The sequence below is a fragment of the Dioscorea cayenensis genome, chromosome 7 (genome assembly GCF_009730915.1).
Source record: "Dioscorea cayenensis subsp. rotundata cultivar TDr96_F1 chromosome 7, TDr96_F1_v2_PseudoChromosome.rev07_lg8_w22 25.fasta, whole genome shotgun sequence".
Classification (NCBI taxonomy): Eukaryota; Viridiplantae; Streptophyta; class Magnoliopsida; order Dioscoreales; family Dioscoreaceae; genus Dioscorea; species Dioscorea cayenensis.
In genome coordinates this window covers 941,753-969,713 of record NC_052477.1, presented here as the reverse complement: position 1 = coordinate 969,713, position 27,961 = coordinate 941,753, and the positions used below count along the sequence as shown (strand labels likewise).

The window sequence follows — 27,961 nt, the reverse complement described above, 5'->3', positions numbered from 1 at the left end:
ATCACTGTCGCGATGAAGACCAAAAAGTGCATACAGGTTAGACTAGACGTGATGTGATTGGGCAGTATTTTTTTTTTCCCTCCATCAGAAGGGCAAAAAAGGAAAAATATATGCCACTGTCGCGATGAAGACGTATTGTCATCGCTCGACATGAGTGTCCTGCTTTAACCGTCAAGTTTTTTTATGTTTAAACAGGATATACATAGTGTTTAACATAACGATTACCGGTTTTAAATAAAAGTCTATATCATGTAAATAATACGTAAAAGCGTTTAAATATAGTGACTTCATCTGTTTAAAATATATGTTATCGTTTAAATTGAATGTTTTCATCGACATCGCGTTGAAGATGGGTACCTCCTGGGTCACTGATTAAACATCTTTACGTATTTTCTTAAACACCGTTGTCAGTGTTTAAAGAGTAACAATCGTATTGTTTAACTTTTTTTATTGTTTACAATGACGTTCTTTTGTTTCCCACATTGTTTTACTAGGTCTCTGTTTAAATTTCAAAAGTTCACATTCAAATAAAACATTCGTTTACAACATTTACAAAACATTTACAAAACATTTACAACATTTACAACATTTACAACATTTACAAGGACTTTGGACACTCACGACTCGACCCTCGTATAACGAAACAAGTGTCTGTACATTCGAATGCTCACAGCGGTTGCATAACATGCGCATCAACTTGAACCTGCACAACATACAATATTAAAAAAAGGTTAAAACAAACACATTCATAAAAAGCGACTATTAATCAATGTGTCATGGCTCGGGACTTAAGCGAAGATATCTGGTAGTTAAACACGTAATCGACATAGTTGTACACTGACGTAATTTTCTTAAACGGTAATAAAAAGTCTCAAGTGATAGATATCAACCCCGTCTTAAAGGATGTTTCGACCTCCTCCTCTGAGATCCTCGCAATCACGCATGACGTGAAAAACTTTCTTTTTCTTACCCAAGTCGAAAAGCTCGCATAATTGCTTCCCGTCGTCCATCCACCGGAGAATCCTCCGCATTCGGGGCAATTATCGCGAGCATTTCGCTGAGCAAAGAAAAAGATAATTTAACTTGTTGCGTGATTACTGGCGATGATTCTCAAGATAAGGGAAGGAGGTTCACGAAACATCCTTTCAGATAGAGTGGTTGTCCATGGGAAGAGGAGGAAGAGGAGGAGGAGGAGGAGGAAGATGATGAGGATGACGACGAGTGGTTATCCATGGGAAGGGTTCTTCCCAGTTATTTATGCGTGTGAAGTCCCACAGCGGTCGACTCTTCATATCCGAGAAAAAAATCAAACGCACAGCTGGACCGACATCGATCGGATTACAACGAATCGGGTGTTCGGATATGTATAGTACGCGCATAAGAATTAATGCCGCTCATTAATTCTTATGCACGGATACTCATAACCTTGCCACCGCCACGTGCCACCGCCAACAATTCGGATCAAACGAAAAAGATCACCGCTTTTACTGCAAAGACTTTTGAGAATTTAAACGTTAATATGAAAAGTTATACATGTAAAGATAATGTTAAACGGAGATGACAAGTATTAAACGGATATGACAATTATTAAACATATTAGTAATATATTTAAACGGATAATAACAAATAGTTAAACATTATTTAAAATATACAAACAGATAACAATAAACGAGAAGAACTTTTACTAACGAAATGAACTCGCTTTTTCAAACGGAGACGACAATGGCACATGCTTTTACCTCGACAATAAAATCGAATACGACTCATTTTGAAGATGAAGTGCGACTTCGACCAATCCGATGGAAATCAACTTCATTTTCCGTTGGAGAAACCGATTTATATATTTCGGGTATGATAAACTTCACCCGCACTACCACAAATGAGTCGCCATAATAAACTCCCCGCTGAATGGTCAAACCGATAAGAACGAAGAGATTCTCACCAGACATGCAACCTGCAGAATCGAAGTGGAACAACTCAAATGAGGAGAAATGAGGAGAACAACAAGATGTAATGCAACTCCCTATGCATCGTCTATCGTAAATCGCATGAAAGTCCCTCGAAAAGGTTGAACACTGATGATTTTAGGCTTTCCTTTCCCACCATTTTCAAGGCCAAAAATGAGATTTCACAACATGGGACCCATTTGAGTGAACTGTAGGGGTGTAATAGGGAAGTTAAACACTAAATCTGTCAAGGGTCGTGTAAAAAGTAAGAGGGGGTTTTTGGGAAGTTTTGAAAATTACGAGGGATGAACAGTAATTTTCCCCTTTTTTTTAACAATCTATATATTTTTATATATTTTTTATTTATTATATAAATTTATTTGTTTGCATTATGTGAATACAGACAATATTTTTTTTTAATTATAAAAACCACTCTAATAAAGTAGTTTGTATTTTAAATCTTTTTCCGTTAATAATTCTTAAGAAAAAAATTGTAAAGTTGCCCATTTAATGTAAAAATATTAATAATTATTTTGAAAGTTGATATATACATGTTATCACAAAAATCAAGATATATTCAAAATATTAAAAAAAAAAAGCAAATTAAATAAATTCATACTCAAATTGTTATTTATTATATTAACTCCACCATAAAAGATATTAGTGTGTTCGAACCTCTCAGCTTACAATTCATATTTAGGGTCCCTCATGGGGAGTTCGTGGCAGACTAACTCTCGCTCTCCCTCCGGAGTTGCATGGCGGGGGATTATTCTCGTGAGGTCATTCAGTCATCGTAACCCGCATGACCTCATGATCCGCTTGCTTTTTGCTTTGTCGCTCATCGACTTTTGTCATTAGTGTAACGGTGGTTGTAGTGGTATAATGAGTCTTTGATTGTAAAGAAGTAGGGAAGTGGAATGCACAAATTAGAGGATTAGTTCTTGACTCATGCACGCATCTCTAGTTATGTTTGTCACATTTGTTAGAAACAAATTAATTAAATTTTATTCTTGAGAAATAAAAAATAAAAAATAAATTGTGACCCAATCAACCAGGGATGATGATTAGACTACTTCGACCCAATTTTTTTGAATGCATTGTTCATGGACCAAACAAAATATTAAATTAATAAAAAACTACTTTTGGACATCTAAATATGTTATTTTTTATTAACTAAAAACAATTCACATTTCGTCTAAATATTTATTTTTATTTATATATATTTTCCAAATAATCAATATACTTTATATACTTTTGTTTTTTCATTTTCATAAGTAGCATAACGTTTGACATTGAAAAATATTATACCAACTCTTATATTTTTAATACAATTTACACATTATGAGATTGAACCTCAAAATTGACTTAGCATACCTACCAACTCGGTTCTGGTAATAATAATTCTTAACACAACCAACCCTCTTTTTCATCTTAAAAACTATGTTCTTATTATATTATACCAGCATTAATGATTCAAATATAAAATCAAATCACTACTTAGTCTATATATTTAGACAACAACAACAACATTTTTACATATATAACAATCATAATTAACCTTTTTGATAAATTACACTTATTAAAGTAACCTTTACCATAACAATATTAAAAATTTTACTACTTGTAATATACATATTTAAAAAAATGGATAAACCAGTACATGAAAAGTAAAAACATCCATCAGGAGTGGGATGACATACAAGTATACAACTACCCCAACCAAAAGAAAAGAAAGCATTAAACGAAAAAAAAAAAAAACCTTCAAGGATACAAGAGATATCAAAGAAGTAGCCTGCACCCGGATAGAGAGGTACATGATAAAATATATATATATAAAGATAAAAGATACAAGATCTTTTTATATTTTACATAACTTCGGAAGATCATGAAAATATAAGATCATTCCTTTGGTTTTTTATTTTATTTTTTTCATATTTCTAAGATTTTCACCGACTCAGCTATGAGCAAGAGAATGAGCTAACCATTATGTGCAAGAAAAGTAAATTATTTTTCTATGACATAGTGCATAACAGCCGTATGCACGTACAAAGTTGATCCTTTCCAAGCAGACTGAGACACTCGCTAACTTAATTCACCAATGACCAAACTATCAATTTCTTCTTCTTTTTTTTTTTATAAAAAAATGAAACTCTACATGTCAACTCTAACACACCCATATTTTCTTCTTTAAAATACAATATATACATATATATATTAAAAAAAAAATCAAACAGATCTATCATGGAAATATAAATACCACCTAGAATTCCATTTAAAATTCTCCAAATTCCTCTTTCCTCCCTTCTGTTTGTTTGTAGTTTTCCTTATTCCACCACGCTTCTTGCCAAATGGAGAATTAATCAATATTTACATATATTTTAACATGCTAACAAAAACACGGTTTGCTTGCTTGCTTGCTTGCACTAGTTGTACAAATTTAATCAAACAAGCCATAAAGCAAGGGGGAGGAAGGGGTCAAGCTTTTGAACTATGCTCATCACGTTGTAGTTTAAATACCAATTATCAACTGCTATAAATTCCAATGCAAATCATCTTCTTTGATTCATCACTTCTACTTCTTCTTGATCTCAGTGTCTAAAGATAAGAGAGAAAAGATAATGAGGACAGGTTTAGTTTTCTTGCTAGCTTTGATGGCCATGCAGGCTATAATTCCAGGTTCTTCATCAGCTTCACTGAAACTAGGCTACTATAAATACGAGTGCAAGGGAGCTGAGAAGATCATCAGACAAACAATGGCCAACTTCATCCGTTACAATCCTACTGTTGCTCCTAGCATCATCAGGATGCATTTCCATGACTGCTTTGTCAGGGTATCTATCTATAAACACATTCAAATACTATATATATATATATATATATATATATATTAATGCTATGTAATCCAATGGACAGGGTTGTGATGGTTCGGTATTGATAGACTCTACTGCCAGCAACAAAGCAGAGAAAGATGCTCCTCCAAACAATCCTAGTCTAAAGGGGTTTGAAGTAATTGATCAAATAAAGGCGAAGCTCGAAGCTTACTGCCCGAACACAGTCTCCTGCGCCGATATCCTCGCCTTTGCGGCTCGTGATGCTTCCTACTATGTTGGTGGTATTAACTACAACGTCCCCGCCGGAAGGCGAGATGGAAGAATCTCTATTGATTCAGAGGTCATTCAAAACCTCCCTGCTCCTAACTTCAATGCTAAACAACTCATTGGTAACTTTGCTAACAAAGGTTTGTCAGCTGATGAAATGGTCACTCTCTCTGGTGCTCATTCTATTGGTGTATCCCATTGCTCTTCTTTCTCACCCAGACTCTATGCTTTCAATTCAACGCATCCTCAAGATCCATCAATTGACCCTCAATTTGCTGCTTTTTTGAAAACCAAATGCCCACAAGGTAGCAGCAATGATCCTATTGTTTTTTTCTAGACAATGTGACACCTACTAGATTGGATAATCAGTACTATAAGAACTTGAAGTATAAGAGAGGGTTGCTTACCTCTGATCAGACTTTTGGAGGGTAGTCCAGAGACGGCGAACACGGTGACGATGAATGCGAAGAATTACCGAGCTTGGTCTGCTAAGTTTGCTGCAGCAATGGTGCGCATGGGATCCATTGAGGTGCTCACTGGAACTCAGGGTGAGATCAGAAAGAAATGCAGGGTTGTCAACTAATTAGTTTCAGAGAAACAACAATATATGTTCAGTAATTGTATGCAAGTATAAATGTGAGTGTCTATCTTACAATACTTTTTGGTTTTGTTGAAGTTGTTTGCAGGAAGGCAGTGCTCTGCATTGGTGAATGAACTCCCATGCATGGTGCTCTTCCCTGAAATATATAATAAGTGTAATTTGTGAGCTTTGTCATTCTTTTCATGAATACCTTAATAAATGAAATTTTATCTACCCATCAGTCACAAAATAGTGGCATGTCAGTCAGCATTTTGCATTACTGATACTGATAGAACTAATCCAATAACAAATCACAATTACATTAAAAAACCGGTAGCCTACTATCAGTAGTTGGTTTTATTATTAAAAACAAAAAAACAATAAAAAGATATTAAATTCAAGTCCAAATTCTTCATTGGATGATTAATTCTTAATCTGTGCACGACTACGGTGATTACTTGGCAAGGTTAAACATAAGCTGTGCCAAATAATGGAGAAAAAAAAAATTAATATGTGGATTAAAACTACATAAATTGTAAGCATAATTAGACGACAATGATAAGATTAAGAACGAACCAAGTAACGAGGAAGTCACGTTTTTTAGTATTTTAATAAATCTAATTTTGACTAACAAATGTGAACTCATTGAACCATGACGAGATTCCTCCAACTCAGCTTTTGTACTCTATCAAGCAAGAAAACACAGATTAATTATATAATTATTATAAACCAATTAAAGAAACAAGAAAGTAAGGTGAGCAGGTGACCTGAAAGCGAATGAAGACGGCGAATAAGCTAACGTGTTTGTGATCAAGATAAGATCAAACCTCTCCCGAGATGTGCGGCTATAAAACACTCTCACAAGCTCCACACACACACCTCACTCCAAATGGAAGTACCGCAAGGGATCATCACGTTCTCCACCCTTGGATTGCCAATCTACGGCTTTGATGTCTTCTCCGTCACCGTTAACTGCCGGTCCGATTCAGTTCTAGAGGAATTCCGACACACTCACGGCGTCTCCGTCAATTACAACGGCGAGTTCGTCGATGATGGCGGCGAGGCCGTCGTCTTCGTCTCCGAGCGAACGGGCTCGTCTCGGCTTTTCCGGACCGGTTCGCTGGACGGGAAAACTGAATCGCTGCCGGCGATCTCTGAGAGCCTCTTCCAGGATCGGCCGACGATACGAGGTGATCGTCTGTACTTCGTCTCCGCCCATGAGAAGCCTTCGTCTTGGTTCAAGAGCTGGGCCGCCGTCTACTCAACCCGGCTTGACACCGGCGATACCGTCCGGCTCACTCCGCCGGATTCTGCCGATCTAAGCCCCGCCTTGTCCCGATCCGGCGATCTGATCGCCGTGGCTTCGTATGGGTCCAAGCCATGGCCGGGCGATTTTTCGCGAGCTGGAGACGGAGATCGTGGTGTTCAGAGCCTCCGATCCATCCACCCGGACGGTGATCACCCGGCGAGCCGGATGGCCTGCGTGGGCCGGCGACTCGACGCTGTTCTTCCACCGCGTCGCCGATGATGGCTGGTGGAGCGTGTTCCGTGTGGAACTGACCGCGGATCTCGACATCGCCTGCAAAGAACGTCGGATCACACCGCCAGGACTGCACGCCTTCACGCCGGCGGCAAACCCACGACGGCAAAATGCTCGCCGTCGCCACGCGGCGCAAGGGGAGGGACTCCCGCCAAATCGAGATCTTCGATCTCGAATCGGAGACCTTTCTCCAAGTCACCGAGCTTATAAACCCGAAGCTCCACCATTACAACCCGTTCTTCTCTCACGATTCGACTCGGCTCGGCTACCACCGATTCCGAGGCGAGTCAGCGCCAGGTGACTCAGTCACGCCCCATCTCCAACCAGTCACGTCCCCGGTGAAATCTCTTAAAATGCTCCGCCTCTCCGCCACCTTCCCAGCATTCTCTCCCGACGGTGACCTCATCGCCATCAACGGCAATTTAACGGACGGCCCAGGATTAATGCTCCTCAAATCCGACGGCTCTAAAGGATGGACCCTTCTGAAAGACTCCATGGCGTTCTACACCACGTGGAGCCCAACCGAGAAGGGAGTAATCTACACTTCACTGGGGCCCATCTTCGAGTCCGTCAAAGCAACGGTGCAGATCGCCCGGATCAAGTTCAATCTCGATGATCTCGTGGACGGTCGTAATGAAGTTCCAGTGGAGGTGAAGATACTCACGAGAGGGGAAACGGGGAACAATGCGTTTCCCTCGTGCTCGCCTGACGGAAAGTTTTTGGTTTTCCGTTCCGGCAGAACGGGGCAGAAGAACTTGTACATCGTTGACGCCGTTGAAGGGGATACGGCGGTTAACAGACGGTGATTGGGTGGATACGATGCCGTGTTGGTCACCGGACGGTAAGCTTATCGCGTTCTCATCGAACCGTCACTGCCCGGAGGACCAGGCCGTGTTCAGTGTGTATCTCGTGGGGCCGGACGGGAAGGGGTTGCGACGGGTACACGTGGCGGGTGAGGAAGGGTCGGATGACGTGGATAGGGAGAGGATCAACCACGTGTGCTTCAGTGGGGACTCCAGGTGGCTGCTTTTTACTGGTAACTTGGGTGGGGTCGTGGCGGAGCCTGTGTCGGTGCCTAATCAGTTTCAGCCGTACGGGGACTTGTACATTGTACGCGTGGATGGGACCGGGGTGAAGAGGCTGACATGTAACTGTTTTTGAGAATGGGACGCCAGCATGGTACTCGGGTGGTGGGGTCCTGGATATTGGGTCACTTAGTTTGGGTGAGAATGAGGGTGTCAAGTTACGTGGGCAATTTGATGAGCCACTTTGGTTAACTTGTGACCTTTAACGCAATGTAACTCATTGCATCAATAATGTTTAAACTGAATAATGAAAAATGTTGGATTTATCAATCATGTTCAAGAAGTCTGCGTGTGATTCATTAAAAAAACAATATATATGTATTTTGTTATTACTAAGATATAGATAAGCCTCTTACGCGGATATAGAGTTATTATTATTAACACATTTGCGCTTTTATTTCACATAAACTAAGATTTAAACCACTTTATTCAATATTAATAGATAAAAATTTATTTATAAAAATTATTTTGCTATGTTTTATAATCTCAGTTTGATATCACATTCATCTTATGCGTAAACAAAAATTAGAAAATATAAAGAAAAAATTATAATTTTCTTTTGCATTTTGAAAGTGAGGAAAACAACTTAAACAAGAAAATTAAAAAATGTATTCATAATTTACTTATCATTTTCGAAAATTAAATTTATTTTGCCCTTAATACAAACACGTAATAATAAATAAATTTAAACCCCATTGAGCAATTTTTAACGGTCCAGATCGTTTGATCAACAGATTTACGGCCACGGTACAATATCATGCAGTTCAACTTTCATTTCCACATCAAGGCCGATACGTTACCCTCTACGCTATCAAATCTCTAAACGAACGGTTTGGATCAAAGAATGCTTTAAATTCAATTGTACCTGCGGGACAGCAGACCCAAACTCCAGATATATATACTCAGCTCATCGTGTTCTCTCTCAAATCCTCGCCGCCATTTCCAAACCCCTAACCCTAGAAATCTCTCTTCGCGAAGATGCAGATCTTCGTGAAGACCCCTGACGGGGAAGACGATCACGTTGGAGGTCGAGTCCTCGGATACGATCGACAACGTGAAGGCCAAGATCCAGGACAAGGAGGGCATTCCGCCGGATCAGCAGCGGCTCATCTTCGCCGGTAAGCAACTCGAGGATGGCCGCACCTCGCCGACTACAACATCCAGAAGGAATCCACTCTTCATTTGGTGCTTCGCCTCCGCGGTGGTGCCAAGAAGCGCAAGAAGAAGACCTATACCAAGCCCGAAGAAGATCAAACACAAGAAGAAGAAGGTGAAGCTCGCAGTGCTCCAGTTCTACAGGGTTGATGATTCCGGGAAGGTCGTGAGGCTCAGGAAGGAGTGCCCGAACACTGAGTGCGGGGCGGGTACCTTCATGGCGAATCACTTTGATCGTCACTACTGTGGTAAGTGTGGCCTCACTTATGTTTACCAGAAGGCTCAGGGCGAATGATTCTTGTTTTCCAAATGAAAGTTTATAGCTTTTTGGGTTGTTTGTATTGATGCTGAGAAACTGGCAATAGCAACCTGATTTTTTAGGTTTTTATGAATTTTGTCCTTTGTTTTAATCTTTAAATTTCTCTGTTTTGGTTATCAGTTATTGTTATGGATGATACTTTTAATTATTTGCAAGGGTTATGATAATGTTTTTAAGGTTTTGTGTTCTTGTTGTTGTGCTTTTGGAATAATATGACTTAGAAACAGCTTAGTTTATGATTACTGTGAAAAAAATGGAGTTGATGAGATGAAGTTTTTATTGGTATGTGTTTATCAATTGAACTGCTTTAATTGTTTATCATGCTGAAGCAAATTGGATTCAATAGAGTAAATTATGGGGTGTGTGTGTGTGTGTGTGTGTTGAAGTTCAATGGTCAATGGTGCCATAGTTTAATTATGGTAATGAGTTGTCAATTTGAGCTTATGCTTCTTTGCATTGCATTGAATCCCATGATGGTGTCTGTTAGGGCTCATAATTTTGTTGAGTTTTTTTATAATAATGCTTGCTTCTCACTTAGCTGGTTTGCTAGGTTCTCATGTGTGGTGATACTGAACTCCTGTTAGTCTTTTTTCACAAACTTCACACACACTCACAATGCTCTTCAATTACATGTTTCCAAAATTCAGTACAGTATGAACTTATATAGTTTTGCAGAAACAGTTTAGGGAAATGTGAATGGTTTGCCCTCACAAATAGAATGTAAACTGCATAGCAAGGGAAGTGTAGAAATGCACTAGAGACATCAAACACTATATCACCGTCTGTTTTATTTGTGTTCAATGAATTGAAAAGAATGGGATCAAACTCAAACTAGTTTTCACGTACTATAGAGTAGCCCTAGAAATTCTGAGCTCTAGGAATGAGTTTGGACACCATGAAGAATCACAGCCATTTAGGATCGAAAGGAAAGACACATAGATGCCACTCGAAAGAACAAAATATTCCATTCAAAACCAAGGAAAAGATTGCAAGAAATACTCGACTTATATCACCTTATTGCGATTAAGTTTGGTATTGTTCATGTGGATTGTTTGGTATTATTCACTCAGATACAGGTTATTGAGCATGGTATTTATGACCAGAAATGTGATGTTTAGACTATCCACAAACCCCATATCCGGCAAACATAGATCGTTTGCAGCATGTTATATGACAAAGAATACACCATTCATTGTTCTAGCACAATTAACTCACCAGATTTATTTTAAGTCTTAGTGTGACACTAGTCTTTAAATCAAAACAATTGAAAATTTTTTGTTCATATGGGAATTATTCCCATATGAAATGTGATGTTTAGACTATCCACAAACCCCATATCCGGCAAACATAGATCGTTTGCAGCATGTTATATGACAAAGAATACGCCATTCATTGTTCTAGCACAATTAACTCACTAGTCTTTAAATCAAAACAATTGAAATTTTTTTGTTCATATGGGAATTATTCCCACCAAAAAACATGACCAAAGATTAAGAGCTTAAATCTGATAGGCAATTTCTCAATCCAACTACTTGAATAACAACAGTGTGCTTGTTATCAATCAACCGAATTAGCTTGATCCTTTATTTTAGTAACATGCTGTTTGTTTAGACTTAATCCAACAGCCATTGGCAGATATGAAGGTAGCAATCCAAGACAGAAGTTAAAATATAATCACTAAAAAAAACAGTTAATAACTGAAATAATCGTATGTTTTTATTTTGAATTTTCCATGTTATTATAGCTGTCACCACTAGTTTGATGGTTTGGATGAGCCTAATGAAGTTTTAATTCAGGAAGAAATTTTATGTTTTTAGTTTATATTCTCATCTTATAAACTATTTAATTTATTTATTATAAATATCATTAATTTGAATTAGTTCAACTCTGACTTTTTCAAAACGCTTATGACACGTTACATATATCCATGTATAAATGTGGACCAAATTAAAACATAAAGCTAATATTTTTTTGTGAAATATTTATATATATATATATATTATATTTGTATTAATATAAATAACTTGTATAGGCCAACTAATATGAAAACACTGTAGCTCGATGCTTTGATTGGTCGCTGTAATAATCAATCAATTTGTATAATTTTAAAGCTATCCATTTACTTAAAACTGAATATATGTGATATGATAATGATAAATTTATTTGGTCTCACAATCTAAATTTTTATGTTGAGCTATCATAAATAATTTATACAATAAAAATATATGTAAAATGCTAAAAACAAACCCTATCCAACACTCTAGGGGGCTGGGGCAAGAAATTATATTTTTTTCTTAATTAATTTTTTATAATAATGATAGAATTATTATTATTATTATTATGTAAATATAATTTTACGAGACGGCTTTCCGATCTATGGGTCAATGACAAATTAAAAAAAGCTTAAAAATTAAAAATTTCTTTTGTAAAGAATTACCACTTTAAAAATGTGCATTTATCATAGAAAAAAAAAGTAATGAGCTTATAAGTATGTATTACATTTTTTTTTTTTAACATTTTTTTTTTAAAAAAAATGCACTTATGATATGAAAAATTACAGTCCCGATCATTTGAAAAAAATAATTTCTCTACTTATACCTAAAAAAATATTGTTTTTATACACCTTAGAATTCATATCGACCTATACACCTTTACCCTCAAAAATCAACTTATAACATGATCAACTTTTTGTCCTTCTCTCTCCATTTATTGTAAAAAAATAAAATTAATTAATTAATTTTTAAATTTTTGTAATTTAAAAAAAGTTTTTGTGTATATATATATATATATATGCAATACATCATCTGTGAGGATGAGCGGGGGAATTTTTTTTAAAAACCATCTATTTTAGTATATATATAATTGAAATAAATAAATAAATAAAAACGGGCCACACGCTTGGCGGGCTGGGAAGCGGGCAGTGCCGGCCCGGTTACTGTCGCTTTAAAAGCGAAAGAAACTGCGACCCTTCCAAGGTTTTTCCTTCCTTAGGGTTTTCCTCTCTCACCCGATCTCGAGATCTCGAGGTCTCGATCCAAACGTCATCAGAATCGCCAGGGCGTTGCTGTTTACCCTCTAGATGAGATTTCTCTGCAAATTTCGGTGGTGATCTAAGAGGCGGGGTCTTGTACGTCTGGATATCTAAGGTTTGGATTATTGTGTATTTCACTGTAGTTATTAGGGTTTGGTTGCGGATTTCTGGATATAGGTGGATGAAAGTTTGAGTTTTGGTGGAGATCAGGCAGTGCATTGGGCTTGGGGTTTTTTTTTTTTAATGTGTGGATATGCGAATTGTTGTCAATTTCGGTGGTTTTAGGTATGTTGTGATCTTTTTGGTGTTTTAGGGTTTCTCTTTGTATGATTTTCGGGAGAAGAAAGATGTGAACGTAGTTTGGGTTGTTTTTGGCGGCTCTTGTTCCTATAATTAATGAAAAAATTGGAACTTTGGGTTTTGTTGGCTTGTTGGATGGAATTTGTAGATTTGGATGTTCTAGGGTTTTGTGTTTGTTGGGGCCGTTCAGCCTCTTTAACTGTAAATTCACTGAAAACAAGAAATTTAGAACCAGACGTTCTTTTTTTGATGTATTAGTTGTGTTGCTTAGTGATTTTCTTGTTCTTTGGATGGTTGGGTGTGGTTTTCATTTAGAATCACTTTTTTTTAGCTGCATATTTTTTCTTGGGAAAATTCAAGGATTGTTGTTCTTATTCCTTTTCTCAGTCTAGGATGGTTTAGATGAATTTTTCCTTTTCATTTGCAACACAAGATAACTCTCCAACCATGTGTTATTATTTTCCAGGGGATAACTACAATTAACGTTCAAGTATATAAACTAGTCTAACCCTGATACATTTCTTAGGATTCAATCAGTGATGGCGGTGCCCTCGCATTCTGCTACCATAGCTGATGCTGTGCACCGGATCCAGCTAGCACTGCTTGATGGCGCTGCCACCTTCGAGGGCCAGCTTCTTGCTGCCGGCACTCTCCTCTCTCAGCCGGATTATGATGATGTTGTTGTAGAACGGTCCTTGGCCCGACTGTGCGGTCATCCTCTTTGCACCAAAGCTTTGTCCTCCACTGCTGACTCCCAGCGGCGTCGGGGTCGGTACCGGATTGCACTCCGGGAGCACAAAGTGTATGATCTTGAGGAAACTTATAAGTACTGCTCCCAAGCTTGCTTAGTTTCTAGCCGTGCATTTGCAGAGAGCTTGGAGAGGGAGAGAGTGGGTGATGTGAGCTTGAAGAAGGTGGATGGGGTTTTGAGGGTGTTTGGGTTGGGTAAAGATGAGGACTTGCCTGCAGAAAAAGGGTTGGGGATTGGGGATTTGAAGATTAAGGAGAAGGAGCAGGCTGGTAATGGTGATGTCTCCATGGAAGAATGGTTGGGACCATCTGATGCCATTGAAGGCTATGTTCCCCTGCGAGACAGAAAACAAGGTAGAAATCCTTACTTTTTATTCTTGTTTTGTGCATTAATTGTGGTTATTCCAGTTGCTTTGTTGGTGTAATTTTTGTTGGGAAAACTAAAACTTTTAGCATCTTCTGTGAAAATTTGGTGAAACTGTGAAGCAATGGTTTTTATGGTTGAATTTGTAGTGATTGTTGAAAAGTTATGATGATTAAGTTGTTTTATTTCAATTTCAGCTTCAATCTCGTGCAGGTGTAGTTATTGTAGAAAATGTCGGGAATTTTTAGCAGGTTCTGTGGAAAGTTAGTGAAACTGTTAAGCAATTGTTTTAATGTTGAATTAGTAGTGATTGTTGTTGAAAATTGTTGGCAAGTATTATATCTATAGAATTGGGAATTTAGGGGCTATAGTTGGTTTATTCCTTTTCATATATGTGTTTCCTTGTGGGTTTGCTCTGTGAATTCAGGAGTGAGCTTGCTACTGCATTGCAGGGGCTAAATATATGTCTGAAGATGAATCCACAAAGATGGTGGATGATGCTGGTAATGGTGAGATGGGATTTACAAGTTGTCTAATCATGGAGAAAGAGTTATCTGTGCCTCAATCCGATAAGTCTTCTGTACATCAGCAAGATATTTCAAATATGATTGCTAAACAATTGGAAAATCTGGCAATTGAAGAGAAAAATTCTCCCAGAGAAAAGAACTTCTGGTAAAACTCGGAACAGAAAGGCAATGAAAAAAAGGTTAACGCATGCAAGGCTGAAGAGGAGATTAAGAGGGCTGCAATTGTTTGTGAACAGTCAAAAAGCAACCCCTCCTAATAAGCATTCTGTTGTGCTTGAGGATCTCTCAGAGCAGTTGGGTAAGGAGTTGGAAGAGAGGTTGCACTTGGAGAAGGAAACAGTGTCAAATGGAGCTGTGTTGAAGTCTTCCTTGAAGAGTGGTGGATCGAAGGATGGAAAGACTGTTACTTGGGCAGATGAAACTTATAAAGCTCCAGAAAAGAAGGATGCTGACCATGGAGGCAGTAGCAATGCACAAGTATCACACGATGATGCTGATGAGGATTTGAGGCTTGCTTCTGCCGAGGCTTGTGCTGCTGCTTTAATCAGGGCAGCTGAGACTGTTGCCTCAGGAACTTCAGATGCCACAGATGCCGGTACATGTGTTTCTTCTTTTTATTGCCCTTTTTATATTTATAATTTGGGATATTTTTTGTTGCGCTGACATACAATAGAAAAAGGAGAACTGGGTTGATGGTTTGACTGCTTGGTGACATGCATTTGTTATATCTCTTATAGCTTCTGAAGCTGGAATCATTATCCTGCCACAACTGCAAAGTAATGAAAAAGGGGGCATCGAGGAAGATGAGGAAATGTTTGAACTTGATCGAGGACGTGGTAAATGGCCTACAAAGCCTGTGCTTCTTGATACTGATATGTTTGAAGTTGAGGATTCGTGGCATGATACTCCACCTGAGGGTTTTAAACTGACTGTGAGTAGAAAGGTCACTTTGGATTTTTTTAGGTTACTCCTTGTATACTTATTTAAGGTCACATGTCCTTCTTCAGTTGTCATCATTTGCAACGATGTGGATGGCACTTTTTGGATGGATAACAAGTTCTTCTATAGCCTACATTTATGGGTTCAATGAAAGTTCCCATGAAGATTTTCTTACTGTAAATGGAAGGGAGTATCCACGAAAGATTGTCCTTCAAGATGGCAAGTCTTCTGAGATCAGACAAACTCTTGATATTTGTGTTGGTCGTGCCATACCTGCGCTTGTTATGGATCTCAGATTATCATTGCCAGTTTCCTCTCTAGAGAAAGCTGTGGTATGCGCCCAGGTTCTCTAGCCAGTTTGTTCCTGTATTACCTATTTCTCTGTATATGTGAAATGTTATTTTTTTAAATGACTTTTTTGCTATTTTTGTTGTTATACATCTGCATGTCATGTGACTTTCAAAACCTATATCTTACAGGTGCGGATTGTAGTTTTTTTTTGTGGTTTTTGACTTTTTTTATATTAGTTTATTTCCTCACATGAGTAATTGCCCAGGCGTGCGTATTTGGCTATCAATCTACCTATCTCAATAGAAATGTTGAGGTGTAGCTCATCTTGCATGTTAGATGGACGTGATGGATTTTACTTTTCTCCATGGATGTCATACTATAGTTACATGCGGGAAAACATTCTTGATCTTTTATGTTGCTAGTCACAATGTTTGGGTAATGTCAACTAACATGCAGATGTATGTGAGCATGGCTTTGGACCTGATTTATGGCTTTGATTATTGAAATCCCACACGTCTTAACTCTTTTCCTTTGGTTTTAGGGACAATTACTTGATACAATGTCTCTCATCGAGGCTGTGCCAGCCTTCAGAACAAAACAATGGCATGTGATTGTTCTTTTATTTCTTGAGGCCTTATCTTTGCACAGGCTTCCAGCTCTTGCTCAGCATATGGCCAGCAGGAATACACTATTGCATAAGGTGTTCTTTTAAAACTTCATCTTTTTTACTTTTTCCATTTAATGAGAATCCATGAAAGATGTCAATATGTAATTAAGTTCCATGATTCCATCATCAAATTTTTTTATTCAGGGCAGTAATTTTTGATGCACACTTTTTCAAAAATTCAGGATGTTTACATGCTGCTTTCCCATGCCATCTATTGCTTTATAAACTCTAATTATTTGCACCTCGTAATTTTTTTATACTAACAAAAGAAAAAGCTCCAAATCAAGATATCACTAACAATTTGTAAGTTTAGGTGAATGCTAAACAATATTGTTTTTGATGCCAAATGTTCTCATATGATGCATTTAGCGAGATGCTTGATAAATTTAGGTTCACAGGGCCCATGCTTGATGAATCATTCTCCATCTTGTTTTTTCCTAGCTATTCAAATGCCAAAATAATTGAGTATTGTCACAGTAGCTTGTTGTCGTGAAGTATAGAAGCACTTTGTTCTGCATATATCATTGTTATCTATCTTTAATGCCTATGAATGAAATATATATATATGTATGTATATATGTATTTGCTTTCACCTTTGTGTCTCTTGTTTGGCAAAGCTTGTTTCTTGTCTGACATGAAATTTTCGGTAATCCAGGTGCTAAACCCTGCTAAGATCACTTCTGAGGAATACAAAACCATGGTAGATCTTATAACCCCTCTGGGTCGAGTACCCCCAAACTAACTCACAGACCCAAAGATAAGTGACGGCTTCATACAAGAGGCCAAAACAAATCAATGTTCTTTGCGACTCTATATGTTATTCACTTTTTCCCTAAATGGACCATGTACATATCCTTCTCAAAATTCTACATCATCTTTGTAACATGGACACAAAAAATAAACATATGTGGTATCACTGAATTATGTATATTATTTTGGTTGAAGAGAAAACATTACAAGTTAGCATTTATTTGTTGATGACCTTCATCTATTGAAATTGACTTTGCAAGAGCTGGTGGGAGTTATTGCCTATCTTTGCTGTCCCATTAGTTTATCATCTTTCAGAAAGAACCATTCTTTTGCCTGCCACTTGGAACAGTATTTTATTACATTGCTTTCCAGATGCCCCCAATCTGAGAATTTTCATGAAACATCTTCAGAGTTTCTAGTTGAAAAAAGAGTGCTCCAATAAGCAGATGGTCAAAGTATTGCCTAAAATAAATGCTTTCTAGAAATATCAGCTGACTTGCCTCTAGATTTTTCAACCTTGAAACACATCAACCTCTACACCAAACTAGAGTTGAAACTTAGAAAAAAATTCTTAAATACTTTGCAATTCTAGTAAAACACGTAAACTAGATCTCAGCTGGAAGAAATAATGATAAAAGACATAATAATGTTAAACAATCTCTACACAGCCATGAACAAATACTCAAGGAACAACAAAGACATGATATAACACTCCTACAAAACTGGAGACTGCTGACAAGCAGCCGAAGAAACGAAACAACGTCGACTTATTATCAGTACATTATGTACAACACAAGTTACACACATGACAATGTCTCTATTTAATCGCCCCGATCAATGTCGAGCCAGCTCCTCAGATTGCATAATGCCTCGGTAGAGAGGCTACAGCACCGTAACACCGGTGCCTCCCTGCGATTGTGCGATGGGGAAGAATCCTGTTGCTCGCTAGTGAAGCATATAATGATCACCGTGAGGTTGTCGAAAGTGTTGAGCCTCAGAGCCTCCATGACGAGTTCTCTCGCACATTGTTCGGGATTATCATGCCGCCGAAGGCCTTTGCGTACAATGCTGACAGCGTGTTGGCTTGACATGACATCCCAGATACCATCACACCCGATGATTAGAAACTCGTCATCCTCAGTGAGTAATTGTTGCCTGAACTCGGGCTCTGCGATGAGCGGTGAGGGGGTGCCCGGAGGCAGCTTTAAGTCCCAGTCACCAAGGGCTCGGCTTACAGAAAGAACACCATTCAGGTACCCGTCATCAATGTAACCCCCGGATTCCAGGACCCTCTGGTGCTCGGCAGCATGAATGGGTCTGTGATCTTGTGACATGTCCACGGCTTCACCTTTCCGACAAAGGACTGCTCGACAATCCCCTGCGTTAGCAACCAACAAAAGCCTGCAGCCAATGATTTACAAGAGAATCAGTGAGAGGAGCTATGATTTAGAGAGGCTAATCATATTGAATGACAAAATATTTTACTTGGGATAGATCATTAGCAATGTTTGTTCAAGTTATTTATTGCCATTAGGACAGGGATAGAAGTTAAAGACTGATTATTGAATTAGAATAGTTTCCACAGAAAGGCATCATCAAACAATGCACACTCACCTTCCAAGCACTAATGCGGTGAGCACCGTAGTCCCAGATGATTTACTAACAGTGCACTCATCAGCCAAAGCTAGATCAGCGACAAGGTATGCCTTCCGCACAGAGTTCTCAACACCCTCCAAAAAGACATCATCAACCTGCGATGATTGCGGGAAGCCTGTGTCTTCAAAGAAGAACCTGATTGCATGCCTTCTTATGAAGGCAGCTGCATCCGGGCCTCCATGACCATCAAACACCTAAACCACAAAGCTGAAAAACATTACGACAAACAGAACGAACAAATAGTTTGCAAATAAAGCAACCGAAAAAATTCATCATACCCCATAGAAGGCACTAGGTGCAGGACACTTGAACAATGAACCCATATGCGCCGAGAGATCATCGATACAAATATGCTCGTCTTCCATGAATCTCCGAGGTCCAATATCCGTATAGCTACCGGAACGGATGCTCGGCACAAATGGAAGAACATTCACCTCCAAAGCCACATCTGGAATAGCATCTGACTCTCTCATATCCTGAATCAACAAGTGAATATCTATGTTTAGCACATATTCAAAGTCCAATTCACAAACTAATGATACAAACAAAACAACAACACATCTGAAAAATATCACAATTAAATAGCAGCCCATAGAAGCACACAATAAGCGAAATGCAATAACGAAGCAAAATTTAGATCTAAATACAGAAGCAATAATACCTAATGAACAATCATTTGCTTTAATTAAATGATAAATCAAGTAAAATTACCAAAATCAGTAGCTATAAAAACACAAAGCAATCACATCCAAACAGGAACAACGAATCAGGAAGCAAGAACCCGGATCCTTATCCAATTAACAACATAAAGATCAAAACTTTTTGAACAAAAAGTACTCAAAAAAACCATACCCACAAGAATCTCCAAAAAAATAAATCTAATTCTCAAAAAAACACCAAAAAACCCCAAAGTCACCAGGAAACTCACCAACTCTGACGCCGGACGGAAAACCGGAGAACCAGGCGGCGTCACCACCACCGTCGCCGCCGTCGCCGTCGCCGTCGCCGTCGCCGTCGCCGCCGTTGAGATATCAACCATCTCCTCAGCGCCCTTCGCGACACACCGATACTGCACATCAAGAACCGCCATGCTCTGATGAACCAAGTTCGGCCCAGCCACCATCTTGATCTCAATCTCAATCCTCAAAATCTCAACAACAATCCTCTTCTTGACGCCGAATTCGATCCCAAAACTAGGGTTTCCTTCTCTTCTTGCTTTTTCTAGGGTTTCTCTTCTTAATGCTTTGGTTTTCCGGGAAGTGGTTGGAAGTCGACACGGAAGTGAAGAAATTAGACAAATCGATCAGCTTTGGAGGAGTTTATATACTGAAAGTTGAGATTAACCGGCTAAGATTACCGCCACGTGTCAGTCATCAAACTATTCCCGCCCATGCGTATACGCCATGCGGTCCAGATGCTGACACGTCATACGGCAACAGTTGCGGCGCGAGGCTTCCAACCGTTCCCTTCTTTGCAAAAAACACCCTCGTTTTATATTTATTTATTTATCACAGGAACCACGTCGGCAAATTTTTCTTAAAATTACGTTTTGATCCTTAAGATTGTAATTATTCTAAGCTAGAATAATTATTTAATGAAATAGTTGTATTTTCACTTTGTTTTTTTATTTAAAAAACTTATATCAACCGTTGAATAGGTATGACACAAGAGTGTAAGGGTTCGAATCTTTCATTGTATAATATGTTATTGTACTATTTATATAATACTCGGGTCCAATACTGTTTATATCTGGTTGTGGATTTTTTATAAAGAAAATAGTATTTTTATCTTCTAAAAAGATAAATAAATTACTATAAATTGATATACCTCCGCATTTATCTATATTTTTTATAATTTAAGGCATTTATCACTCATTCATAAAATAAATAATTAAATACATAATTGGATCTTTGGTGTGGTCCGGATGCCCATGACTATAATTTATGCACTTTTTTTATTGCTTGTGTTCTCAATTATTGATCCGTATACTATTAATTTTTAATAATTAATTTCCATCTTTATTTACACTTTAATTTAAAGCATGATTCAATTGATATAGTGTTCAAAGAAGCATTCATTAAACTTTGACGAATATTCTCAGTTTAGAAACTATAAGAGAGTTTGATTATTCTAAAGTTTAGTGGATTAATTAAGATTTGGATAATTCTTGAGATTAAAAAATTGATTAGATTTAAAAGGTCTCAATCATTGGAACATTATTAATGGATGATGCTTTGATGCCTTCTATTTTAGCTCTGTTCTTGAGATTATTGTTTCCATTTGTATCAATTGGTGCCCAATCAGACTTCCATTATTTAGCACTAAAAAAAGTTGGTGAGATTTAAATAGATTAAAAAAATAGAGAAATTGATTTATTGGTGAATAATTAAATAAGAAAATAAATATTTTTGAGCTTCCACAATTAATTTCTCAGTTTTTTTAATTCCATTCATTTGTTTTTTAAAACTTTTTTTTTTGTTGTTAATAATCAGATTTCATGAAAAAAATGATTAAGAGGTGACCCACATGGACTAAAAAAATAAATTATTTATACAAAAAGGACTATTTGGCAATCTAAAAAAAACAGAATGGAATTTGACTGTTTATTTTTAAGTTAAATTTATGAAAAGTTGAATTAATAATATTTCATTACCAAATCTTGATTTGATGTTTGTTTGTTTGTCTGATTTCTTTAATTTAAGTATTGTTTTCAAACCAAAATGAAATCTGAGAGTGCAAGCATTAAACTCTCTGTAGAGTGGATTGCACAAACAAAAAAACCCAAACTTAATTCTCTGTTACTTAAACTTTAAAAACTTTCAATTGATTATTGATTATATTTGCGCATGTTTCTTATTTCATCCATCCACATAACTTCGGAAAAATGTTAGCTTCATAGCAATTATTTTTAGTTTATGGATCTATTTTTATTATCAAGTTAAAATAATAATTAAAAACAGATAAATTATAATTTTATTAAAAATTTAAAATCAACACTGTATTATTACAAAATTACAAGACAATAAATGAGATAGCTGTAACAAATATCTATAGAAAAAGGAATTAAATAAAATAAAAAGGATCCACTGGAGATGGATAAAATAACAAAATAGAAAAAGCCTGTGTTACCTTGAAAATAACTGCCGTAGTAGATATTCATAGGTTGGAAGATCGGGGTGTTAGTCGAGATTTATGCTAGAGTTTAGCTTCCCGTTTTATTGACGCAAGTGCAAAAAAAACTCGAGGTTTCTTTCAACCGTGGCGATTGAATTTTACGATTTAACTCTATCATGATCAAAAACTTTCCAGAAGTGACTTGCAAATGTTTTTGGAACAACATTTAGCGGAGCTCGAAATTAACCCAATCTCATCAAAGATATTCAATTGAATTCATCCGTAATCAGAACTATAAGGAAAAAAAAAAATCTAATTAACAGTGATTACAAATTCACATGTTTTTTGGTTTATCAATCAACTTCAAATGAATTTGATCTTGAGTTGCTGAAAACAACAGCAACAACAGAAATAATAATGCTTGTAACTGACAATTTCTCATATTAATTTGACAAGATGAACACTAATTAAACAGATTAGATGACTAATTGAATCATATCCAAGAAAAATAAACAAGTAATATCAAGTGATGTGCCATTTGTCAATCTTGATCCAACTTTAGTTGCAAAAAGTCAAAGATTTTTTTTTTTCTGTTTGGTGAGATATGACATGCTAAAAACTCTTATGCAATATCTAGGAAATTGCTAACGTTGATTAACACTTTGATTAACTTTTCTTAATCTTAATTAACTTCAAATGCATCAAATACATGGCTGTTGATAAGTTCAAAATGTTGATTAATTCCTTCATACATGGCTGACTGGTTTGTTTGGACCAATAAAATCAAGCAATGAAATTTCATTGAGAAGTGGAATTTTAATGCATAGATCTTATCAATTCAATTAAAATTTTGTCCTAATATAATAATAACATGTGTTCATTGAGAATTTTGATGTGATTTGTCCCCATTACATTAATTCCTCACATTGAACACATTATACCATGTTTGACATGGTCTTTGCTTTCCATACTAATAAATAATTTTTTTAAAATAGTTTTTTAATAAATACCCCAATTTTTTTTTATACAATATGCAAAGAAAAACTTGAATGTTAATATCGAATATTGTTATTAATTAATGCATTTTACAGGGTTGAAAGTGAAAAAAAGGGAAAACGACAAGAAAAGGGCGGGCGGAGTTTGACTGGTCAACGGAACATGGATTCAAATCCAAATGGAGAGTAAAGAGCGACTACTTTGACTGCCCACAAACCAAAGTTTTCACCTTTTTATTTATTTATTTATTTAATTATATAATATATATATTATATTAAAAAAAGGAAATAAATGAATAAATAAATAAATAACTGAATTATAAAAAAAAAATTCACAATAAAAAGCAGAGAATAGAAGCCACAACCCTCTCTTTGCTGCTTTTCACCCCTTGCTTTCGTTTTTTCTTCTCTTTCGCTTTTTCTCTCGCTTGATTTAAACGTTGATAGGATCGCAAGGCAACGGTGTTTATGCTCTGGACGCGATTTATTTGAATTTTTTTGGTGGTGATCTGAGGACGTGCTGGATCTTTGAGGTTAGGTTTTTTTTTTAGTTTTTTTTTACTGTATTTTTTATGGTTTTTGGGGTTGGTTGTGGATTTGTGGATAGAGGTGGGTGAAAGTTGGGGTTTTGATGGAGATCGGGCAGTGCTTTGGGTTTAGTTGTTGTTTGATGTGTGGATCTGTGGATTGCTGTGATTTTTCCCCGGTTTTTGATGTTGGTTCTAGGAAACTTATGATCTTTTTCGTGTTTTAGGTTTTTCTTTGTATATTTTAGGATTGGGAAGATATGAACTTAGTCTTGTTAGTTTTCCTGGGTTGTTTTTGCTGCCTTTTTGTTCGTATAATTGTGGAAAAAAATGAAACTTTGGGTTTTGTTTGGTCTTTCGGATGGAAACTTGTAGATCTTGAAGTTCTAGGGTTGTAAGCTCTTTTCCTAACGAGGAAAGCTTCCTTTTAGATTGTATTAGTTGTGTTGCCAAGTGGTTTTTTTGTCCTTTGGTTTGTTTGGTTAATCTTCTGAAAATTAATTAGAGTTCTTTTTTATTTTTATTTTTTATAAATTAGTGGTGTGGTGGGTTTTCCTTCCCATTTGCAAGCACAAGATGGTGGTTTTGTAAAACTGTTTCTTTTGTTTTTCAACTAAACATCCTCACTTGTGGTTGCTAGTTTGCTCAATGGTTCTGATGTGATAATTCTTTTTTGTAGGTTGAAATATTTGCTTCCTTAGCATTTTTAAAGTTATGAAAGAATTCCTTTTTCAGTGTAGATGAGATAGCAAATGCAGTTTTATAATCTATATATTTTATTTTTTCCCCTGAAATAATGAGTATATCAGTTTTATGTGTTTATGTCTACTAAAACCTCCCCTTTGTCTCTTATTTTTAACAGGCTGTGAATGGCTTCATTTTGAGAAGAGTTCTTATGCCATGCGTTCTGTTATAGATCCCTAGTTTCAGTGGATGGCTTCAGTTAATGTGGTGCCCTCATTGGGGTTGAGAAATAACGCTGCTGTTGACAAACTTCCTGATCAAATGAATGACATGAAAATTAGAGATGATAAGGTATAATGTCTGCACGAGGGTTGAATTGAAGATTTCTTTGTATCTGACAAATGTTTAAATATCTGGTATTTGGTTTGTTTGTTGATTTAGGAATTAGAGGCGACGGTAGTGGACGGGAATGGGACAGAGACTGGTCATATAATTGTAACAACCATCGGAGGTAGAAATGGTCAGCCAAAGCAGGTATAGGTTAATTATTTTTTTCTTGACGTGATAAGAAATTTTGCTCAATTGACTTTAGTTTTCATTAATTTTCTTTTGTTGAAAAATGCTAATCATACTAATTGTTGAATGTGCCGTGTTCTTTTGTTACAAGCATTGTTTCTTGATTGTTGAAAAAATTTTACTCTGTTTGCAGACCATTAGCTACATGGCTGAGCGGACTGTTGGGCAAGGATCTTTTGGAGTTGTGTTTCAGGTTAGCTTCTAAGTATTTTGGCCTACTGGCTAATTATTTACTGCATGCCTCTTTTGTGATTGAAAGATAAGCCTGGGGATAATTAGATGATGGGGCAAAGTTGTTAATCACTAAAATTTTTTTCGGTTATTCAGGCAAAATGTCTTGAGACTGGTGAAACAGTTGCTATAAAGAAAGTTCTTCAAGACAAGAGGTACAAGAACCGAGAGCTGCAGACAATGCGTCTTCTTGACCATCCAAATGTAGTTTCCCTGAAGCATTGCTTCTTTTCAACGACTGAGAAGGATGAATTGTACCTTAACTTGGTTCTAGAGTATGTACCAGAAACCGTTCATCGTGTGGTTAAACACTACAACAAGATGAATCAACGGATGCCACCGATATATGTGAAGCTTTATACTTACCAGGTGAGAATTTCGGCCTGATCTTGCTATTTCTTCTTTATTTTGTAACTTTTGTTGGAATAATTTCTTTGTTCCATTTTCTCATCCTATTAGAATTTTCTGTGAGGCAAATGTTCTGATTCTATTTTGATTTATTTAAACAGATATTCAGAGCCTTAGCTTATATTCATGGTAGCATTGGGGTGTGCCACAGAGACATCAAGCCGCAAAACCTTCTGGTATTCTTATGCCTATGATCTTCATCTAGTCGTTTGATTCGCGTACATCTTTGGGAAATTGACTTCATTTGTTTTACTTATTTAGATGCTTCCCATTTCAATTTTATTTGTTTATTTATTTATTGCTTTCAAAGATTATAAACACTCATCTCCTGTTCTGTGATAGGTTAATCCTCATACTCACCAGCTTAAACTGTGCGACTTTGGAAGTGCGAAAGTCCTGGTACATCTGCAGTTTCCACCCCATGTTAGTCTATTGGCCTTGTTCTGTTATCTTTTGCTGATGTCTTCTATATTTCTTTTGTTAGGTAAAAGGCGAGCCGAATATATCATACATTTGTTCTAGGTATTACAGGGCCCCGGAGCTCATATTTGGTGCTACTGAATATACCACAGCAATTGACATCTGGTCTGGTGGCTGTGTACTTGCCGAACTCATGCTTGGACAGGTAAAGTTTCTGTCAGTCACTGCCTCATTAATATAAGCTTTTAAAGTATAGTCTTGCTCAGATTTGTTCATACCTCTAATTCTTTCTCGACAGCCTCTCTTTCCCGGTGAGAGTGGAGTAGACCAGCTCGTTGAAATTATCAAGGTGCTCTACTTGTTCTTACTGAAACTAGTCTTAATTCCAATAAAAATACTACTTCCGTTATGTTTATACTTAAATTGATTCATATTCGTCGATTTGCAGGTTTTAGGTACACCAACAAGAGAGGAAATTAAGTGTATGAATCCAAATTATACAGAATTCAAGTTCCCGCAAATTAAGGCTCATCCATGGCACAAGGTATTATTTTGAGTGCATCTGTTCTATTATACCATGTTGCATAGTTCCGATATCTTAAACACAAGAAATTTCTTATCTTGTTAGATCTTCCACAAACGAATGCCACCAGAAGCTGTGGACCTGGTGTCTAGACTTCTTCAATATTCACCACACTTGCGATCCACTGCAGTGAGTTTTTTTTTTAGCAACTGGGTATCTAATAATCGGTCTTGTACAAGAAAGTGAGAATCAGCTTTTCTTCTGATTCAGATGGAAGCTTTGATTCATCCATTCTTCGATGAGCTTCGGGATCCAAACACCCGCTTGCCGAACGGACGTTTTCTTCCACCACTCTTTAATTTCAAGCAACATGGTTAGTTTCGATATCAACACCTTGCAATGTTAAATCAGATATAATCTTACATTATGTACTCAAAGCACCTAAATTTTGATAATGACCAGAGCTGAAAGGAGTGCCAATGGAGACTCTGGTGAAGCTGATCCCCGAGCATGCGAGAAAGCAATGCGCCTTCTTAGGATTTTAGTATTGCAATTCAATCATGACTAGCCAATGTGTTGTATTTGTGTACCTTTTAGGTGATTTGTTTTGAGGTCCATGAGCCAGCAGCAACACAACAGATATGTTCTTGTGGAACCTATTGTTTGTTTATCCAGTGTTTTTTTTTCTTCATTTGTAATACCATTTAGTTTATGAACCAAACCAGAAACTTTGTATTGTGCTTTCTACTAACCCTTCATCACTTTATAGTAACAGTACTAGTATTTGTTCTTTTATGGTTCTGTTCTCATTTCCAGCGAATCTTACTGAGTTTGCTTTTTCTGGGTTGTTTGTCAATGCAATCTGTGTTATGTTATTCAATTCTTTTTTCGCCCAAGAAATTCCCAGGCATTCTGTAGGGCACCTTGAGCTCACACCTTTGGTTCGGTTTGAAACGTTTATCTAATTAATATTTTTGGGTCATTAACATACTATTAATGTGTAAATATATATGAACGTCCCTAGATTTTAAAATGGTAGAGATACCCAGAGATACTCAGATTTTAAAAAAGTAGAGAGACAGTGAGGGTGAGAGAGACAGAAAGAAAATATTGTGTACCATATATATATATGTCAAAAAGTTCATAGCTCAGCACATGAGAGATTTTCATTGCTCTGAGTTTAAATATTTCTGATAGTAAAATAATGGTAACAGATTCTTAGCGCAGGCTCTCTCTTCCCCGAATCCCGTATTCCTATGTGAGGGTGTAAGGTTGGATGTTCACTTCTCAATCATTCATGTGTCACTTGTCCACCTTGTAAATAAATAAATAAATAAATATATATATATAATGATTTTGAAAATTAAAGCATATTTATTTATTAATTTGGGTTTTTTTTTAAATTTGAAAAACAGAAATATTTCAATTTTATTAACTCACAAACCAAATAAACACCATCCCTCCACCTTTCGTCGAGCACCTTGC

General features: G+C 36.9%; 3 protein-coding genes and 3 pseudogenes across 3 annotated transcripts; 5 read left to right on the top strand and 1 right to left on the bottom strand.

Moving 5' to 3' along the window:
* The first annotated feature begins 3,899 nt into the window (after window positions 1-3,899).
* Window positions 3,900-5,704, top strand: LOC120265675 (annotated as a pseudogene).
* Window positions 5,705-6,392: 688 nt separating this feature from the next.
* LOC120265674 lies at window positions 6,393-8,532 on the top strand (annotated as a pseudogene).
* Window positions 8,533-9,221: 689 nt separating this feature from the next.
* LOC120265676 lies at window positions 9,222-9,912 on the top strand (annotated as a pseudogene).
* Window positions 9,913-12,717: 2,805 nt separating this feature from the next.
* Window positions 12,718-17,558, top strand: LOC120264701 (putative RNA polymerase II subunit B1 CTD phosphatase RPAP2 homolog). The gene is made up of 8 exons (XM_039272522.1): window positions 12,718-12,869; window positions 13,581-14,158; window positions 14,621-14,840; window positions 14,932-15,290; window positions 15,433-15,626; window positions 15,703-15,966; window positions 16,467-16,625; window positions 17,248-17,558. Exons 2-8 carry the CDS (start codon window positions 13,594-13,596, stop codon window positions 17,332-17,334), a joined length of 1,848 nt encoding a protein of 615 aa, XP_039128456.1. The 5' UTR covers window positions 12,718-12,869; window positions 13,581-13,593; the 3' UTR covers window positions 17,335-17,558.
* A 401-nt stretch (window positions 17,559-17,959) lies between these two features.
* On the bottom strand, window positions 17,960-20,276 carry LOC120264272 (probable protein phosphatase 2C 47). Its single transcript, XM_039272073.1, has 4 exons — window positions 19,927-20,276; window positions 19,277-19,474; window positions 18,957-19,192; window positions 17,960-18,743 (listed from the first exon to the last, which is right to left on the bottom strand). Exons 1-4 carry the CDS (start codon window positions 20,119-20,121, stop codon window positions 18,164-18,166), a joined length of 1,209 nt encoding a protein of 402 aa, XP_039128007.1. The 5' UTR covers window positions 20,122-20,276; the 3' UTR covers window positions 17,960-18,163.
* A 3,205-nt stretch (window positions 20,277-23,481) lies between these two features.
* LOC120265419 (shaggy-related protein kinase alpha-like) lies at window positions 23,482-27,266 on the top strand. Its single transcript, XM_039273319.1, has 13 exons — window positions 23,482-23,640; window positions 24,497-24,669; window positions 24,760-24,852; window positions 25,028-25,087; window positions 25,222-25,494; window positions 25,635-25,709; window positions 25,876-25,932; window positions 26,018-26,158; window positions 26,252-26,302; window positions 26,402-26,497; window positions 26,582-26,665; window positions 26,747-26,849; window positions 26,939-27,266. The coding sequence occupies exons 2-13, from the start codon at window positions 24,568-24,570 to the stop codon at window positions 27,019-27,021; spliced, it is 1,218 nt and encodes a 405-aa protein (XP_039129253.1). The 5' UTR covers window positions 23,482-23,640; window positions 24,497-24,567; the 3' UTR covers window positions 27,022-27,266.
* The last annotated feature ends 695 nt before the right edge of the window (window positions 27,267-27,961 follow it).

Excerpts from the sequence above, each read along its gene's own strand:
- LOC120264701 (XM_039272522.1), top strand. The coding sequence starts at position 13,594 with ATGGCGGTGCCCTCGCATTCTGCTACCATAGCTGATGCTGTGCACCGG. Across the intron at positions 14,159-14,620 it reads CCTGCGAGACAGAAAACAAG|GGGCTAAATATATGTCTGAA; the intron begins GTAGAAATCCTT and ends ACTGCATTGCAG. Across the intron at positions 16,626-17,247 it reads GGAATACACTATTGCATAAG|GTGCTAAACCCTGCTAAGAT; the intron begins GTGTTCTTTTAA and ends TCGGTAATCCAG.
- LOC120264272 (XM_039272073.1), bottom strand. The coding sequence starts at position 20,121 with ATGGTGGCTGGGCCGAACTTGGTTCATCAGAGCATGGCGGTTCTTGAT. Across the intron at positions 19,193-19,276 it reads CACCTAGTGCCTTCTATGGG|GTGTTTGATGGTCATGGAGG; the intron begins GTATGATGAATT and ends TTTGTGGTTTAG. Across the intron at positions 18,744-18,956 it reads ACCGCATTAGTGCTTGGAAG|GCTTTTGTTGGTTGCTAACG; the intron begins GTGAGTGTGCAT and ends CATTGGCTGCAG.
- LOC120265419 (XM_039273319.1), top strand. The coding sequence starts at position 24,568 with ATGGCTTCAGTTAATGTGGTGCCCTCATTGGGGTTGAGAAATAACGCT. Across the intron at positions 26,159-26,251 it reads CCGAACTCATGCTTGGACAG|CCTCTCTTTCCCGGTGAGAG; the intron begins GTAAAGTTTCTG and ends CTTTCTCGACAG. Across the intron at positions 26,498-26,581 it reads AGGCTCATCCATGGCACAAG|ATCTTCCACAAACGAATGCC; the intron begins GTATTATTTTGA and ends TTATCTTGTTAG.